Source organism: Chinchilla lanigera, unplaced genomic scaffold (genome assembly GCF_000276665.1).
Source record: "Chinchilla lanigera isolate Chin_1 unplaced genomic scaffold, ChiLan1.0 scaffold00001, whole genome shotgun sequence".
Taxonomy (NCBI): domain Eukaryota; kingdom Metazoa; phylum Chordata; class Mammalia; order Rodentia; family Chinchillidae; genus Chinchilla; species Chinchilla lanigera.
Window position 1 is genome coordinate 18,931,052 of NW_004955402.1, and position 17,389 is coordinate 18,948,440.

Genomic DNA, 17,389 nt, shown 5'->3' on the forward strand with positions numbered 1-17,389 from the left:
TTTGCTTTTGGCCTACTTTACCATGATCTCAGGGTGACCTTGCTCAATGCTGTTGTTCTGTGAGATTGTTATGTCCAAAGAGACAATGTGTCATAGCTGGACCAGCTTCTGGGTGTCCACGGCTGCTTCATTATATTTCTTTCTTCTGCTCAGTATCTTTTTAAAATAGAAAATCAACAGGATAATCAGTGGGAGCTTTGTTGCGGGCTCTGAGAGAGCTGCAGGTGTCTCTGGGGTCCCAGGCATCCATTCTGGCTAACAAGTCGAATGAATGAGCCAGTAGCAGCACTCAGAATATAGGCAAAAGGATAAACTTACAGTCAGAGATATTAAGTTCAATTTTAACTACATCAAGCTGGAAGTAATCCTGCTATATTTTAATCTCATGACTTCAAAGCTGGCATTGTGTGCCTACAAAGCCAGAAAAAACATCAGGTTTTTTGAAAATAAAGATCATAAATATTAAAATACCTCCGGAAACATTTTGATAGCATCTGTCTAATGAGGAAATGTAGGGCATTTGTGCCTCAAGCTGTATTTTGTCCACCAGGGGCTATGACAGAGGCAGCATTCCCTGAGAATTATTTCTCAACCAACCCTCAGTTTTATAGCCAATTCCTTCTTTTTACTTCACAGTTCACAGTACGCATCCCCCTTAGCCCCACTACTTCTTCTTCCTGCCTTTCAAAATGGAAATAAGATTAGAATCTATTCCATTTTCCTAGCTCCCCATTCTGCTTGGGTTAGAATGGCCTCAAGTAATTTAAACAAAAGCGATGGTAATTCATCTTCCACCGTTCATCCAAACGCTGAGGGTCTGTTCTGGAATCACTGTTAGCTAGGGGCCAAGTCACACGTGGGCTTCCTTAAATAAACCCTGGAGACGTGGAGCTGCCCTAAAGGCTCAGCAGTCTCCTACCTGCTGTTGCTGCCGCTAATGTCACTCCCAAGATATGGGAGGTTAGGGAACTGGCAGGTAAGTGTGGTGCGGAATCCAGAAGTGGTCCTCAGGACAGGGCGCTGGGGCTGGCACGAGAGCCTGGGCAGCTGCCTGGGTGAGGACTTGCGCTGGCTGGATGAACGCTGCTCCGCAGGCTTCCTTGATAAAGTGCACTGGAAAATATATTGGTTATATTCCCGTATAGCTGCGCAATAGTGCTTAGCACTTGATCGGTGCTTATTAAATGTTTGAGCAGCACTGAGCTGCATTCCTTCCAAGAATGTGGAAGAATGAAGTCTTTCACCTCCGGTATGCATCTGATTCTCATCGGAGCCCTCACAGGGACTTTATCAGGATGTTCTTTTCCTCTTATTCAGGCGTAGGAGCACTGGGACCAGGATCCACCAACTTACAAGACATGGACCAGCTCCCAGGGGCAACCTACTTCAAACACAGAGTACTCGTCTCTGCATCTTTGGATTCATTTCAAGAATTTACTCACTTAGAATATTTAGACATAGAGCTTGCCTGTTTGAAGTGTCCTTCTGATTATGACCATGAACCCTGTCGGGGGTTCCTTGGTAAGAGACACACTTGGGGAAATTCACAAGTGCTGTGTAAGGAATATCAGAGCTACATCACTAGCATCCATTGCATCCATCCTTCACTCACTGAGTAGCTACTGGCAGCGAGTGGATATGAGCCCGCCCTTAGCTCCAGAGCAGGGGAGCGGGGTGACGAGCCGTTGGTTTGCATCAGTCAGTGAACTCTCATCGTCTGCTGAGGCATTTAGCTCAGGGATGCACAAAGCGACAAACACGAAATCCGAGGGACATGCTGGGTAAAAACGTGGTTACGTGCAAGAGTGCCACAGGGCACGTGCTGGCTGCCATGCTCTGCAGGGTGGGAACTGGCCCCCAGGGGGAGCCACTTCCAGGAAGGCAGATGTGAGTCTGGGTGACACCACCGAGCAGCTGAAGCACTGAATGTTTCTGGAACTTTCACTAGCATTCGCCAGTACTTTCCTTCTTTAGTTTTTAAGTGAGTTTGATTCACTTACTTTGTCAGTTGTGAGCAAGAATGTCTTAATTGATCTAGCTGGAGAAATACTTGTCTAACAGACAATAAAAATCAGTAATGGCTCTTAAAGCAAGCTTTCTCCTCACACAATATTAAATGGAAAGGAGGGGTTGGGGATTTAGCTCAGCGGCAAAGCGCCTGCCTGGCAAGCGCAAGGTCGTGAGTTCGGTTCCTGATACCGGAGAAAAACCAAAAAAAAATAAAAAATAAAAAAAAAATAAATGGAAAGGAACAATCCGTTGACAGTGAGAATGAAAATGGCAGAATTTTTTAAAGATAATTATTTTATTATGCTTTTTTGAAAGGAAGTTATAATGCTAAAGAAATGTAGTTGTAGTAATGCGTAGTTGTAGCAAAATAGAATGTTCTTATTAATTGGTATTATAGAAATATTTATGTAAGCTTATAATCATTAAATTGAAATTATTTTTTATGCTTCAGTGGTTTTTTATCATGAACAATTTTCTATATTTCTATGATTCTTTATTTTTTGGTTTTTGTTTTTGCTTTTGCTGATACTGAGATTTGAATCCAGGAATTCATGCCCGCTAAGCAAGCACTCTACCACAGAGACATACCTTAGACTTTTTAATTTTATTTGGGAGACAGGATTTTGCTAAGATGCTCAGGTCAGGATGAAATATGCAATCCTCCTGCCTCAGTCTCCCAGGTAGTTGGTTTTATGTAATCTTTATAATTTTTTTTAAGTTGCCATCTTGTTTTTTGTACTGCGATTGAATTATTCTACCCATATACTATGATGTACTTAGCTTCAACTTAGTTTTTTGTATTTGTGGGAAGTACTGCAATGAACACAGTCATGGAGCATGCAGCTTTTGCTTCTGTTGAATTTGAAATAAGTGAATGACATTTCTAGTCGTGTATAAGTCTTAGACTAAGTAAAGCCTTGAGCATCGCACTGCCTGGGGAATGTCCTGCTCCATCACTACAAACTGTACAATCTTGGGCAGATTACATGAGGATTCTTTCTCTCTCTCTTTGTAAAATAAGAATAATCATAGTGCCTACTCCAGAGGGTTATTATGAAGATCAGTTGTCACAATACATGTAAAGAGGCTTAAAACAATGTATCATATATAATAAGCTCTGAAGAATTGTGGCTATTATTATTTGGAATAATATTAGTGTATGAACATATTAATGTAATACAGTCTGTTGTGCCCCATATTTATCATTTCTACCTATTAGTAATGTTTTGCCACTTTAACAGATCTCTCTGATAGCTTAGGGTAGCCTTAATTCTTAATTACTAAAGAGAAACATTTCTCCATGTATTTATTTTTGTGTATTGTCTATGTTCTTTAATAAATAATTTATAAAGCAGTCCTAATAGTATACAGGGTCTGTGACTTGTTCATTCATATAGGCATGTGCATTTATTTCCTCTCGCTACCATAACAAAATACCAAACTCAGCAGTAACTTAAAACAAAACGGAGTTATTCTGCTACACTTTTGGAGGTCAAAAGTCTGAAATTCAGGGCTGTCAGGGTTGTGTTCCTTCTGGATGCTTCCGAGTGAATCCATTTTCTTACGGATTTTTAGCTTTCAGAGGCCATCTATATTCCCTGAGTCATTGTCCTTCCTTATAGGACCCCTTTCTTAAACGAAGGGAGGCAAAAGGCTGGTGCCGCTGCCCAGTGGAAGGGTGTAGAGGGGTGAAATTTCCGTTTGTTTTTGTTTTAGTCAATTTTTAATAAAAAGTAAAGGAAATGAATTAGATGACTTTAAAGATTCCTCCCTGATCTAAAATTCCATGATTCCTGTTCAATTTGCTCCTTCCATTAGTAATTATAACACTTTAGCTTCTGTGCCTAGAGGAAAAAGAAATTACACTTACCCCCAGAAAATGACTTTTAAAAGACTTTTTAGGTAAGTAGCTGCTAAGAAAAAATCATTATTAAAAATTGCTTGTTTCTTTCAGTATATCCTAGCATGCTTTTGGATAGCTTTAACTTCCTCACAGAAGTACAGTGTTAAAGCAACGCTGTATTCTTTTGTCTTGGAAGTAACAAAACCCTCAGATTGCACTTAGAATAAGCACTCTCACACTCTCGGTCGCTCTGCCTTCTGGGTGTGTGCGTCTTTCTCTGTGTGTACTTAAAATCTTAATACATTGTTGGATTTCTTTGGAATTAAAGTCTACAGTCAGAAACTGGTTTCTAGAAAGGTCTCATAAATTTCTGGGATGTATACAATTTTACCACCTGCTCCTTGTTGCTCCACAGCCACTGATTCCCCAAATTCCCCTAGCCATGTGTGTTTTCTGATTCATCTTGAATGGGTAGTAGTGATCTGTCCTCAGCATTTCCTCCTCTGCCACAGGATGGCTTTCCTGTAGTTCTGATTGATCTTTATTTTTCCTCCTTCCGACTAGCTGTGAGGATCAAATAAGGTACACATAGAAAGAGCTTAGAGTGCCTGGCCCACTGTAGGTAAGTAATATGTGAAATATTATCTATATGAAATGTTTTATAAAGTGGCCATATTAGCCTACAAAATACTCAAAATGGTCAACTCATCAAGATAACAGTCTTAGAAATGGAGTGCCTAGACCTCCAACACCTCTTCCTGTGAAACAGTGACAACTTATCACAAAGCCTGCAGAGCAGAAGATGGAGGGTTCCACCTCAGCCTGTTCTGCTCTTGGGCCCTGCTTGTCAAACCTTCACACACATCGTAAGTCCTTGAGGGCCTAGGAAGCTGCACACTGCTCCGACGCACCCAGGGTGACTGATCCTGTTGGACGGGTTAAGGCCCAGGAATTGACGTTTCCACAAACTCCCTGGAAACACTGCCACTACTCCCCATGGACCACACTGAGAACCATCGGTATCAATAAAACCACAGCTCTCGATAAAACATGGACCAAGGTCTAAAATCTGCTGAAAAGCCTCCTGAGTTCCCACTAGCTCCAAGGCCACCTTCATGATGTAGGTGGTGTTTACTGCCACCGTTTTTCAATCTTATTTGCATTCTAGAGATACTTGGGGAGTTTTGAGGCGTACCCATCCCGAAACTGGGCCATTCGGATTCTCCAGAGGTTGTACAGCCGTTCTCCCTTATTTGTGAGGGATATGTTCCATCCCCAGTGGATACATAAAATGTTAGTATCAAAGTCATTGTTCTATAAATATACATCTAAAGTTTAATTTATAAATGTACATTAATAATAAAGCAAAGCAATTACAAGGTACTGTAATAACAGCCATGAGACTGTGGCCTCTCAAAATATACTGTATTTATCCTTGTTGTGATACGACACAATGGCTACACAATGAGACAGCGACACAAACGAAACAGCCATGGTGATGTAGCGGAGGGTTACTACTGGCCTTGTCTATGGATCCCCAGGAGGCCATTCCCAGTAACATGATGGAGTCTGACGCCTTGCGACTCCATCCTGCCCACGACACGGATTGTCCCTTTTTCCATTGTAACCACAGGGTACACACTGTTAGTCACTTGGTAGCTTGGTCATCGGATCAACTGTCATGGAATCGCAGTGCCCATATTTAAGCAATTCTTAGAATGATGTGTAATTAAAAACGTATGAATTGTTTATTTTTGGAATTTTTCCTTTAGTATCTTCTGATGATGGCTGACCATGGTTAACTGAAACCGTGCAAAATAAAACAATGGGTAAGGGGTTGGGGAACTATTGTAGTTCTCAAATTCTAAAGTGAATCAGCCCAGAGACCTATTACCTTAGAATATATATCCATTAAAACAGTTCCCAGCCCGAGACCCCAGCTGAGCTCACAGAACTTCCTAGACCCGGAATGACGAGGGCCAGGTGTCCAGGGAATTGTTCTAGAATTTCCATTATTCCTCAAATCGTGCTAAAACTGAAGTTGTATCCCCTGAGATTCTACGTTCCCTTCCCTTAGAGAAGAGCAATTTTTAAAAACTGAGATCATACTAAAAGGGCAACAACTGAAAAAAACAATAAATTTCATTTAACAAATACTTATTGAACCCCTATTAGAATACCAGGTAAGGAAGAAACATCCTCAAGGGTGTCTTGCTTTAGTAGGTACTTTTGTGTAGATTTGAACACACTGGATTACCAATAGCTTATCTTTTCAATCCTTGTAATCCAAACTGATTTCAATGAGATCAAAACCTTCCTAAAAGAGAAAGAAGTGTGTCAAGAGATCTTTGATGTAGGAAAACACAAACTCATTCCAGCTGACTTGATGATGAAGGATTTATTTAAGGATTCCTGTGTTATCTCACCGAGCACAAGGACTGGGAGCACTTCGGCCCCATGGAGGGTCTGGTCTTGTCTCTGAGACTCCACGCTTTCCAACAAGAGTTTTCTGTATTCTTCCTCTGTGGACCAGTATATCTGCTCACTGAATCACGCAGAAGAAAATGGGCTCAGTCTCAGGGGTCATTCCCTGACACACGGCTGCTCCTGACAATTAGCCCTCTCAGACTCTGAGGGCCTGCAAAGTCATCAGCCATCAGACCAGCCTTTCTGTCTACTGCGCTGCTGTCTCTGGGCCTGGCTACCTCTCATCAACGCGCTGCAGCCAGCAGCGAACTGCTTTTGAAGTGGTGGTTCAGGTGGATTCTTCGGGATAGATCCATACAGGAGCTGCTAACCCACTGATACAGGCACAAAAAAGTAGCTGCTACATTTCACACACTAAGAATACAAAGCGAACCGTGTATGAAAACAAAAATACGAAATTAAAATAGGGAGAAAAAAGAAAGACCCTGTGCAATGTGAAAACACAGGATCAGTGATTTTACAGAATGCAGCGAGAATCGTTTTCAAATAGGAACGATTTTCTTTAACCTGCTGAGGTTAATCACTACCTAAGAGCAAACTCATTACACAGCTGTTTTGTTTCTTTTTAAAAATGTGTGTACATTCAATTTTAGGGCTTGCTTGTTCAATTTAATATCTGATAGGCAAAAACACATCATTTCAGTTCACAGCCAAAAAAGCACTGAAAGGAATCTCCCTTCTATCCCTACGCCCTGTACCCCACCGCCACGCATCCCACAGGACTATCTTTTTATTAGTGTCTGGATTATTCCATCAGTGTCTTGTGAAATGAGGCAATGCAATAAACACATTTTTATTTCCCTTTCTTTCATTAACCAAAGACATTTTTTATAAAGTTTTGAATCTTATTTTTTTTTCTCCACAGAATTCAATAGGCCGTGGCCCTTTATACTTCAGAATTCTATGTTCTGAAGTATATTTAACCTGAAAGCCAGTACACATCATTAGAACGTAGAATTCACCACTGCACCCGCTCCCCATGACTTCAGACTGCTCCGCTGTGTGGGTGACTACAGCTTACTTAACCACCCGCTTCCATATGACTTCAAGGTGCTCCCAGTCTTCTGCTACTCGAATCTTCTATGAATAAACCTGAACACATGTTGCTTCCCATCTGTAGAGGCGTCTCTTTAGGTATAAGCCGAAGAGAAGAGTTCTGGGGCACTGCAAAGTTCCCCTTGGTAGGGACATTTTTCAACCTACCAGCAGAATTGGCCAGTGACTAATTCTCTATTGTATCATCGAACAATCTGGGTTTCTACCAACCTTACAAGTTAAAACATATTTTAGGTAATTGTAAGCTGTATGGTTTATTGTGAGTGGAACTGGTCATCTTCCAAATAGCACCATTTACCTCTTTCATTTTTAAAAATTTTGAGATGATCACACATTCACTCAGTTGTAAGAAGCAACAGAGGGCTGAGGGTGCAGCTCAGGGACAGAGCGCTTGGCCAGCATGCATGAGGCCCTGGGTTCAACCCCTGGCACCACAAAGTCTCAGTAATGACAGTACATTCTGTGTACAGTTCATGTAGTCCTCCTTCCCATGATGACGTCTTACAGAATCACGGTGTAATGTCAACGTAGGATAACAGTTCCTTCCCTTTCCTTTTATCTGGCACTATGTTAACTGAAGATGATGTAAGCATATAATTCCCCTCATGATTTGCCAAAAATAAATACATAAATGTAAAAACAGACCCAAGAAAATTAGGCTTTCTAGATTGAAGAACTGGGAAAGAGCTGAGCAATAGGCCGTTGCCCTTTAACCGTGTCTGTCCCACGAAAGCATGCCAGGCACCAAGCCATGCCACAGCCTACCCCAACTCCAAAGCAGAAACTGCCCCTTCCACGGCAGCCAGGTGACGGCCCACCCCCACAGCCTATGGTGGTGTTCTGGGAATTTCCCTACTTCTTACGTCACCCATCCAAAACTCTTGCCCATTTTCCTACCATGTTTCCCAGTCAGGTATAAAATATTCTGAGAACAAAGGGATCCTCCTCCATTGAAGTCCTGCGCAAGCATCCTCCATACTTGGTTGTGGCCTACTAGGGGAAAACTGTCTCATTCATCCCCATACCCAAAGAACTCAGCACAGTGTCTTTAACATAGTAGGAGCTTAATAAATGCTACAAAGAAAAAGTTGGCATTGGAGAGTCTAGAGAACTGGTTGCTAGTTTACTAGACAGGCTGAAAGACTGCAAGACCAGTGTATTCAAGAAAGCACTTACGCCAAGATCAAGGGGAAAGCAAATAACAGCGAGGAAGCCAGGTTACTACAGTGGCCCTCTGCTACCTGGACAAAGGCACCTGGGACTTCACGAAGACTGCAGGAAAATCAAGTCGCCATTTTTCCGATTCCAACAAAGATGGTGTAAGAGGACAGAGAAAAGCAGGTGGAGGGACAGATGAGAGGGAAAACTGTGTCAAAGAACATTAGGATAATCCTTGGAAACCAAATACATGTAAAAACTACCTCAGATGTCAGTTCTACTCCAGAGGTAAACTAACACTTGGATAAGCTAAAGGGGGGGAGTCCCCAATCTGAGACTCTACCATCCAAGTATTGTGTCCTCTAACCTGTGGCAAGAGTGACTTCTCATGTCTGTTGTTTTAAAATAAGTTACGGGTTTCTTTTAAAAATTAATCATTTTAGCCTAGTAAGATTTTTTAACTGAAAAAATATGTTGAATGTAAGAGTCTGGCTCTCTACTCAGGCATATCTGTCCATGAGTCAACAGATTTTTATGATGGCCCTTAGTAGTTGTAATTAAGGCACTGATCCTAACAAAACCCCGTAGGTATGAAGCACGTGTGTGAATGGAGTAGTAATTTAGAACGTGCGAATTTACTGGATTGCAAAGCGTGCTCCTGCCATGCTAGAAATACAAAAGCGAGTTAGAGACCACTACTCTTAGAGAGCTGTCTCTGGAAGAAAAGAAAACTCGGTAGTCAAATAAATTCAACAGCGTAAGCTATGCTTTAATAGGGTTCATGTACACTACGGCAGAGGTGCAAGTGGTACGTTTTCGTTAGGTTGGCCAGGAAAGGCTTCCAGAGGGGCTCACTGGGTCTTCAGAGCTGTGTAGGGGATTCTCTGGGGAAGCAGCAGAAGAGATGGCATGAGAAGGCAGGGGCATGACACAGGTCCCGGAGGTGGGGCAGGTGCTGAGAGAGAACGAAAGGGACAGACTGGGAACAAGAGGGACGTCCAGGACAGGCAGGCAGAAGTCAGATCCCTGAGGTCTGATGTGCAGAGCAGAAATACTCAGACATTACCTGTAGGCAACGGGAGCCCCTGGAAGATCTTAAGCAGGTAGTGTGTTGCAAGACATAACTTTTAGCCAGACATGGTGGTACATGCCTGTAATCCCAGCACTCTGGATTAGGCAGGAGGATTGTGAGTTCAAGCCCACCCTGGGAAATTTAGGGAATAAGCAAGAATCTGTCTCAAAAACTTTTAAAAGGGGAGTGGAGTGAGCATGAAAGTAGCTGGGTGTGAAGGCCCTGGGTTCAACCCCGAGTACATCGTGTGTGTGTGCGTGAGACACACACACACACACACACACAAATTTCTATCGCAATCTGGAAGACAGATTTGAAGAAAAAGCCCTGCATGAGAGAAGAGCGAACATCTGGCCAATCTGGCTAGTTTCAGAGAAAAATAAAAGACAGATGGGCTGGAGCAGTGAGGTAGAGTTAGCGTTGATCGTACAGAGGGAGAATTTTGAGGACTGACATGGATTTGCCCGTTGAGTTACTAAGTAGGGTGGGTAACAAGGAGGCAGACTGGGTTTCTGAAGGGGAGTACGACCCATCTAGCTAGGGGCAAAGTGAGTTTCGTGCTTCTGTGCACAAACAGGTAGGGAAGGATGGCCAATACATGGATAAAACGGGTCAGGAGCTAGGAAGAGATGTGAGCTTGGGAGTCCCCTCTGGGGGGCAGGTCCCCTGCAGTCAGGGTACTGACATACAGGAGGTCACCTGCTCAACTGGCTATGTGAATTTGGTACCCATCACATCTCAAGTGCCTAAGCGCCACGTAAGGGTCGTGACTGCTCCCCTGGACAGCGGAGATGTGGAGCACGTCCATCATCACAGGACGCTCTGCTGGACGCTGTGACGGGCAGAAGACAGGACATGGTGGGGTGGGGAGGGCGGAGGGAGAAGCTAGAACTTCCAAGGAAACCGAGGGCGGGGGGAAAAAGCCAAACCTAAAGGCCACGGTAAGCAGGAGCCCAGGCACACAAGGACATTCTTCAGCTGTGCCAGGAAGCAGCTCTGAGGGGCTAGACACCTGCTGCGCACTAAGTGCTGCAAAACATGCCCTCCATGTTGTCTTCCCCCAGTCCTCAGCCTCTGAGGAAACAGCCTCATCAGCTTTATTACTGAAATTTCAACTGCACATCTCTATTTTACTGTTTACATAACCACATATAACCACTGACTTTCCTAAGTGAAGAATGCAGTACCAGCCAGGTGTAGGGGCCACACCTGTAATTCCAGCATTTGGGAAACTGAGGTAGGAGGATTGCTCCAAGTTCAAGGCCAGACTGGGCCACATAGTGAGTTCAAGGTCATTCTGAACTACACAGAGACTCTGCCTCAAAAACTAAAACAAAAACAAAAACAAAACCTCATACACAAAGAAAACAAGAATGCAGTATCATCCTTTAAATGAGATTCAGGACAACTTGCATGAGAAAGGCTTTTAATCTAAAAGCAGAAACTTCAGTGGGCCAAGCACAGCACTAGAATCCTACTACAGTCGGCTTATTTCACCATGTCCCTGCTCCTCCAGTAGTTACTATGAGCCTCAACTCAGGAAGCCAGGAACCTGAGCATTACACAGCTTTAAAAGCTTAACGACAGGGTGGGTGAACTCAGCCTCAGGTCAGTCTGATTCCAAAGTCTTTCAACTTCCACCGTCCACAGAGCCCCTCTAAAAGTTCACTGCACATTGCTGAGGTTCTTCGCAGAATGATTATTTCAACTACCCTTCTGAAGAGTGTGTTTACAGCTGAGAAGTATGTATGGAGAAAAGCTGCTCTTACAAAGATGCACAGTAAGCCAACACTGCATTAGGAAAAAACAAAAAAGTCAGTGTTTACAGAGATCAAAAGGAGCAACTCATTGGATGGCACGAGGTTCTGCAGGTGTTTCTGCTTTGTGTTACACACACAGAAGACATGAAAATGTAAATGTAGGATGTCTGATACAAGACCTTTCAGAGCACAAGTTTATTTATTTATGTTTTCTTCTGGTACCGGGAATTGAACTCATGACCTTGTGCTTGCCAGGCAGGCGCTGTGCCACTGGGCTAAATCCCCAGCCCCCCAGAGCACAAATTTAAACTGATGAAACTGGAAAGATTATATTAGCGATTGAATTGCTGTACCTCAAAACGTTACAGGAACGTGCTGAGATCCAATATCCAAGTTTTAGTTTTGAAACCATGCACTATATTTTTTTTCTTGTACTATAGTTAAGTGATAACATCATTCCCCCTGCCCCCAAGTATTTAAATCAAAAGTAATTTTTTTTTGGTACTAGGAATCAAACTCAGGCCCTTTCTAAATAAAACCGCCCCAGTGAATATGTCCACATACATGTGTTTAAATGTAGCACCCTAAATATACATGTATAGGGTTCTTAAGATAACTTGTTTCATCAGAGGGACACATTAATATCACAGGTAGGAATCTAGGGGAGACTAACCTAATTAAATTTTATGATTTTAAATGATTTAAGTGATGAAATGCTTATGATTTAAGGACTGGCTTTATTTGTGATATATAGTGACAATCTCTTTGTAGATCATACGTATGCATAAAAATTAATCACACTGAGAATTCATTATACAAACACTAAGTTCATCTCACAGTCTAGTCCCAAGGTATTTGAGAGATTTAACTGTTTGGCTTAAATATCTTTAAAACTACCTGGCACCTAAAAAACGAATTTGCTGTAACATGTCAGCTTCGGTTTGTGAAGTTGTTCAGGGAGGACAAAATTTATGCTAAAACTGAATTCTTGAAATGCATCTTGACACAACAATTACCAACTGTACTAATGGAAAATATTTAAATACGACTGCACCTTTTTTGAGGTAGAAACTCCAAGATGATCTCGAAACGTATTTCAGGTGTGGCTGCCTCGAGCTTACGCTGCAGCCCTAAGGCCAATCAGGATTATCATCAGCAGTTCAATTTGAAACCTGACAACAAACAGAAACTCCCAGGTGACACAAAAAGAGTTCCTGAGAGAAAATAATTACATCACACCAAATCTTTAGAACATTATATTTCATAAAAGACAATGATAAAAAAGTACAAACATTTCCATGAGAAGCAAAAGAAACAAATGAGGATACAAGAAATTACCAACATTTATTTCAGTGCATTTATGTAGAAGCCTTTCTTAATAAAATAATCTTAAGTACACTTCCTTTTTCTGATAAACACTATGACCATTTTAGTTCTCAGCCAGCACACTTGCAAATCCAAGACAACGAATCTAGAGGTCTATTAGTCTGAAAATCACATGAAGAAACGTAACAGAACAAGCAAGGCCAGATAAAGGGACACAAAATCTGCTTTCGCTTGCAGGGAGCAATCCAAAGCAAAACACTGTACTGGGTATTTTTCCATTTTGCCTTAAAATGGTATCAGTATCTCGGCTGATAAAAATAGTGTAAGTTTTTAACACATAATTTTATATTTATATAATATCATAAATAAGGTTGTCCTACTGAACACCTTTTCACAAAATACGAACAGAAATTTAGATTTTTAAAAACATCCTCATTGAACCCTAGTTTGGGCAAAGAATTAAATTACTACCTTCACTGTGAATCAAACACATCACAACAAATGTGTGCATATTCTCCCTTTTCTTTTGGACAAGTGGGGCTCTTCAATTATCAAACTGAAAGACGCTAATGTTCCCCGTGGTGCCGCAGGGACTTCCTGGCCTGTGTCCAGATAGTGGACCTCGAGACTGAGAAGTACAACGGTTACGTTACCAGAGGATGACTGCAAATTCCAGAAAGATTTCAACTTCCTTGACTTGATTTGTTTAAAAATGAAATACTACTTTTAAATAGACATGCCCAGCATTGCACCTGATACAGGAGGTGATCGATATACGTCCATGAATAAACCCACTAAATTCACTATACAGTAGAATGTCTGCAGTTGCATTGTACTTGTTCATCTTTAGGGAACAGATTTACTGTCACATAATAAAGGCAACTGGGAAAAATGCTCTCATTTACAGAAACATACAAATGTTACTGTTCATAGCCAAAATAATTTTAGGTCTGCACTTAAAAAAAAAACAAACTGGTATCCACAGGATAACATACCACAGTTAAAACTGCAAAAAAAAAAAAAAGATACTTACACTCCACTCCTAAAATAATAAGGCAGATACTAGTAGTACTAAGTTCTTTTGAAACAGTAAAGTGTACTTTAAAGTAAAGATACCACCCAGGCGTGGCAGCACACGCCTGTAATTCCAGCACTTGGGAGGCTGAGGCAGGAGGATCATTGCAAGTTTGAGATCAGCCTGGGCTACAAAGTGAGCTCAAGACCAGCCTGAACTGCATAGCGAGACCCTGTCTCAAAAAGACAAAAAGACAAAAAGAAAAAAAAGATTCCAAAAGTGGACGAATTCATTAAAATGAAAAATATATTCCCCTAATAAGACTCAGAAACACTTTTTTCCACAATTTAAGTATTATTGGGTTATGTCCCCATTCTCCTAATATCTTGCTAGTGGTCAACAAATATTATCATTCTGCTTTCATTTCATCAAATTAAACTGTTGGCTGTGAGACACAAAATGAACAGATACACAAATTAAGCACAAATGTCTTAATTTTCAGAAGTTTTCATTTTTTTTACTATTCTGAATATCACCAAGAAAATAAATGTTTTGGAAATATTTTTAAGAAATAAATACAAAAAAGTTCTGTCTGGCATCATAAAGAGAGAATATCAGGTTTTTCAAACTGTAAGAATTTCAATTATTTCATAATTTAGTTTATGGTCACTTCTGTTACTAAAACTGTCATAGAAAATGACACTTGAAAATTAAACTTACAACCTGAGATAAATCACATTTCTGTTTTAAGTGAATAATCCATAGGCAAAGTTTATCCAAACATTTCTCATATATAGAATTCTACTACTCTTCATTGTTGAAGATTCACTTTTTTTGGTTTTATATTTGTGAAAATATTGTAAAATATTTTAAAGGATCTTTCTAATTAATACTTTTCAAACTAAGAATGTTGTTTGGTTTTGCCTCAGAAAATTTCATCCAATTTTAAGATAAAAATATGTGTTAGCAGGAAATAAGACCTGTTTTCAGAAGTCTATAATAATGCATTTAAATAACTGATAATGTATTTTTAGTTTATTAAATTATACTTTCAGTGAGAAAATTTTAGTACCACCACAGATTTCTTGAAAGTGGAAAAAATATAATTTGAATTTAACTGCTGATATTAAAAGGGTTCCTTTCAAAAGTGAAATTCTATATGTCTGAGAATTAAACTTAAAATTTGTCTTTACTAAGTATTTATATTCATAAAAATAGAACATTTAATTTGTTATCTATTAGTATAATTCATTTGTATAAGTACTACTGGGTTTTCCATAGCTCGTTCCTTAAAAAAAGAAAAAACTAATTTTTCAATGAAGTTTTTTTTGGCTCTTCTAAACTGGAAATAAGTGCTATAATTAAAAAAAAAAACGCGCACACACAGTGTATAAACACACAACCTTGGGAACGCTTTTAGAGGCACAAAATCCCTGACACACCAGAGATACATGAGAAACATTTAACATAGAGGTCCTTTACATCGTGTCACATCACAACTTTAAGGTTCGGTAATACTCATGCAATATGCATAAACAATACAGCTGTTATTTAGCAAAATCTGATGAGACTGCAAGCAAGGAAGAAAGGTAATCCTGGCAGGAAGAAAAGCCGCTTAAGTCCTTTCTTTTTCCCGTTAAAGCCCTCAGAATGCTGTGACTTCTTCCACACGCGAGGCTGAAGGTCTAAAGCTGAAAACTAGTATAACAGTTTACATATTAGTTTGCTGTCAATTATTGACAGTTCCTTCATTTCACACAAGGGTTCACCTTTGTTTACTGACATAAATTTACAGGGTTGTTTTTCCCCATGCAAATAAAAAAGTGTCTAGAAAAGTCCAATGAAGGCATAATTGATTACATGCAAAACCGTGACACACCTTATTTTTAAACAATTTGAACACATTAATTTACATCACATGTACAAAATATGCTTAAACAGAAATAAAAGCATTCTCTTCAGTTAAATTATAGATTTTAGTATAAAAATCTTCTCTTTGTAGGGATCCCTCGTAACTTCCAATCCTGATCAATGGCTTCCGCTTCTGCAGTGCTCACCACTGTACACGTCTCACGTCAGAGTGGAGGGGCCGGAGAAGGGTGGCTGGATTTAATCCCATGGTGTAAACATAGAGGAGCGCTGGCTCTTTCCACAGTCAGGGCACCGAGACGCATCCAGCCACTGACCTCCGCTACAAGCGCGTTCCAGATTTCCGGCCCAGCACTGTGGCCCACGGGACTCCTTCTGTCAATAGTCTTCAATCGGAGCTAACTCTGGCATGAGATTTACAGATATATTTGTATACAACCTGTCAACCAGTATTTTTGGGGTGTATAATAAATTGTTCAATCCATCGATGTACTGACGTTCTTTAGAATACCTTAGTAATTTATACCTACAATATTAGAGAGAAAAAGCAAAAAAGTTACAGAAAATAAGTTCAAAAAAGGAAAACTGATGCAAAGTATCTTCTAGATGGGACATCTTATAATTAAAGCACTTAAAGCTCTTTACAATTTCAAGTTCTTGTGCACAACTTAAAAAAACTCTAGATTATTAATTTTAAAATAGGATTTTTACAAGTGCAAAAGTCCCACCTTAAAAAAAACCATTTTGCCCTGTGACAACTTAGACAGCCTTAAGAAATAAAATGTCTCAGCTTTATGTTAAGAAAACTTTTTTTTTTTTTGTCTTTTTGAGACAGGGTCTCGCTATGCACTCACTTTGGGCTGGCCTTGAACTCACTTTGTAGCCCAGGCTGGCCTCAAACTCACAAGGATCCTCCTGCCTCAGCCTATGAGTGCCAGGATTACAGGCATGAGCTACCACACCCGGCTAAAGAAAACATTTTTTTAAATAAACAATTAATTGGGTTCTTGAAATGACACAAATATGTATGTAGGTATATATGCGTATCTCTTTAAAATAAGCACAAAATGTTTTCCTTCCATAAAACTGTCTTCAGCAGTTTTTGGGGTGCAATGTGTCTTTTTATTAGCGCATGTTCACAGCACATGGTGATCACGTTCACTGTGAGGAGCTGGTACCTGTAAGTAAGGCATCTGAATTCTTTTTACTGTCCCTTCTGTCCCTCCACCGCCTGGCTCCCTTCCTATATGGAAAAGACCTATCTCCATCTCCAGGTCAACCTTCTGCTTTCTCGCAAACTCCCACCTCCCAGGCGCACGGCAGGAAACAGCTCTCTTTGGCTTTCATGCACAGACTTCCAAGAAGACCGGCTAAGGCCGAGGGCAGGGTGCAGTGTATTTTTGCCCTTCCACATATTACAAAGCTTTGAAAAGTCTTGGTATCTGAAAATGACATTAAACTTACCGTCCTAAAAACTGGACTTCCCCTCGATGATGATGAGGAATAGACTTGTATTTCCCCAAATCTCCCTCTGGTCTGGTGACATTATATCCAGCATAGTGAACTCTACAGTACAGCAGAAAAATACACAGAAATGGATTGTGTGAGTTCAACTTCAAGATGTAAAAGGATGCTTTGACGTGCATGCTGCCAAAAATTTCAGAAGAAACTCTTTATGAAAGAAAGAAATGCAAATAGGATTTAAGAATTTCAGTTTTCCACCCTAAAGAATTCTTTCAGAATGGCTAGAATAGCTAGTATAGTTTACCTAATAGAAAAAAAGTTTTAGAAGT

At 40.5% G+C, this 17,389-nt stretch overlaps 1 protein-coding gene across 5 annotated transcripts in view; it reads right to left on the minus strand.

Annotated features, from left to right (window-relative positions):
* Window positions 1-13,961: 13,961 nt before the first annotated feature.
* Window positions 13,962-17,389, minus strand: part of B4galt6 (UDP-Gal:betaGlcNAc beta 1,4- galactosyltransferase, polypeptide 6) — a gene marked incomplete at its 5' end in the record, with an annotated part of 79,120 nt that continues 75,692 nt past the window's right edge. For 3 of the 5 annotated variants that reach the window (XM_013507247.1, XM_013507170.1, XM_013507100.1), the window contains 2 exon segments: window positions 13,962-16,122; window positions 17,061-17,243. In XM_013507247.1, coding sequence (XP_013362701.1) covers window positions 15,975-16,122; window positions 17,061-17,243 — 331 coding nt within the window. In that variant the 3' untranslated portion in view covers window positions 13,962-15,974. 5 annotated transcript variants of the gene reach the window in all.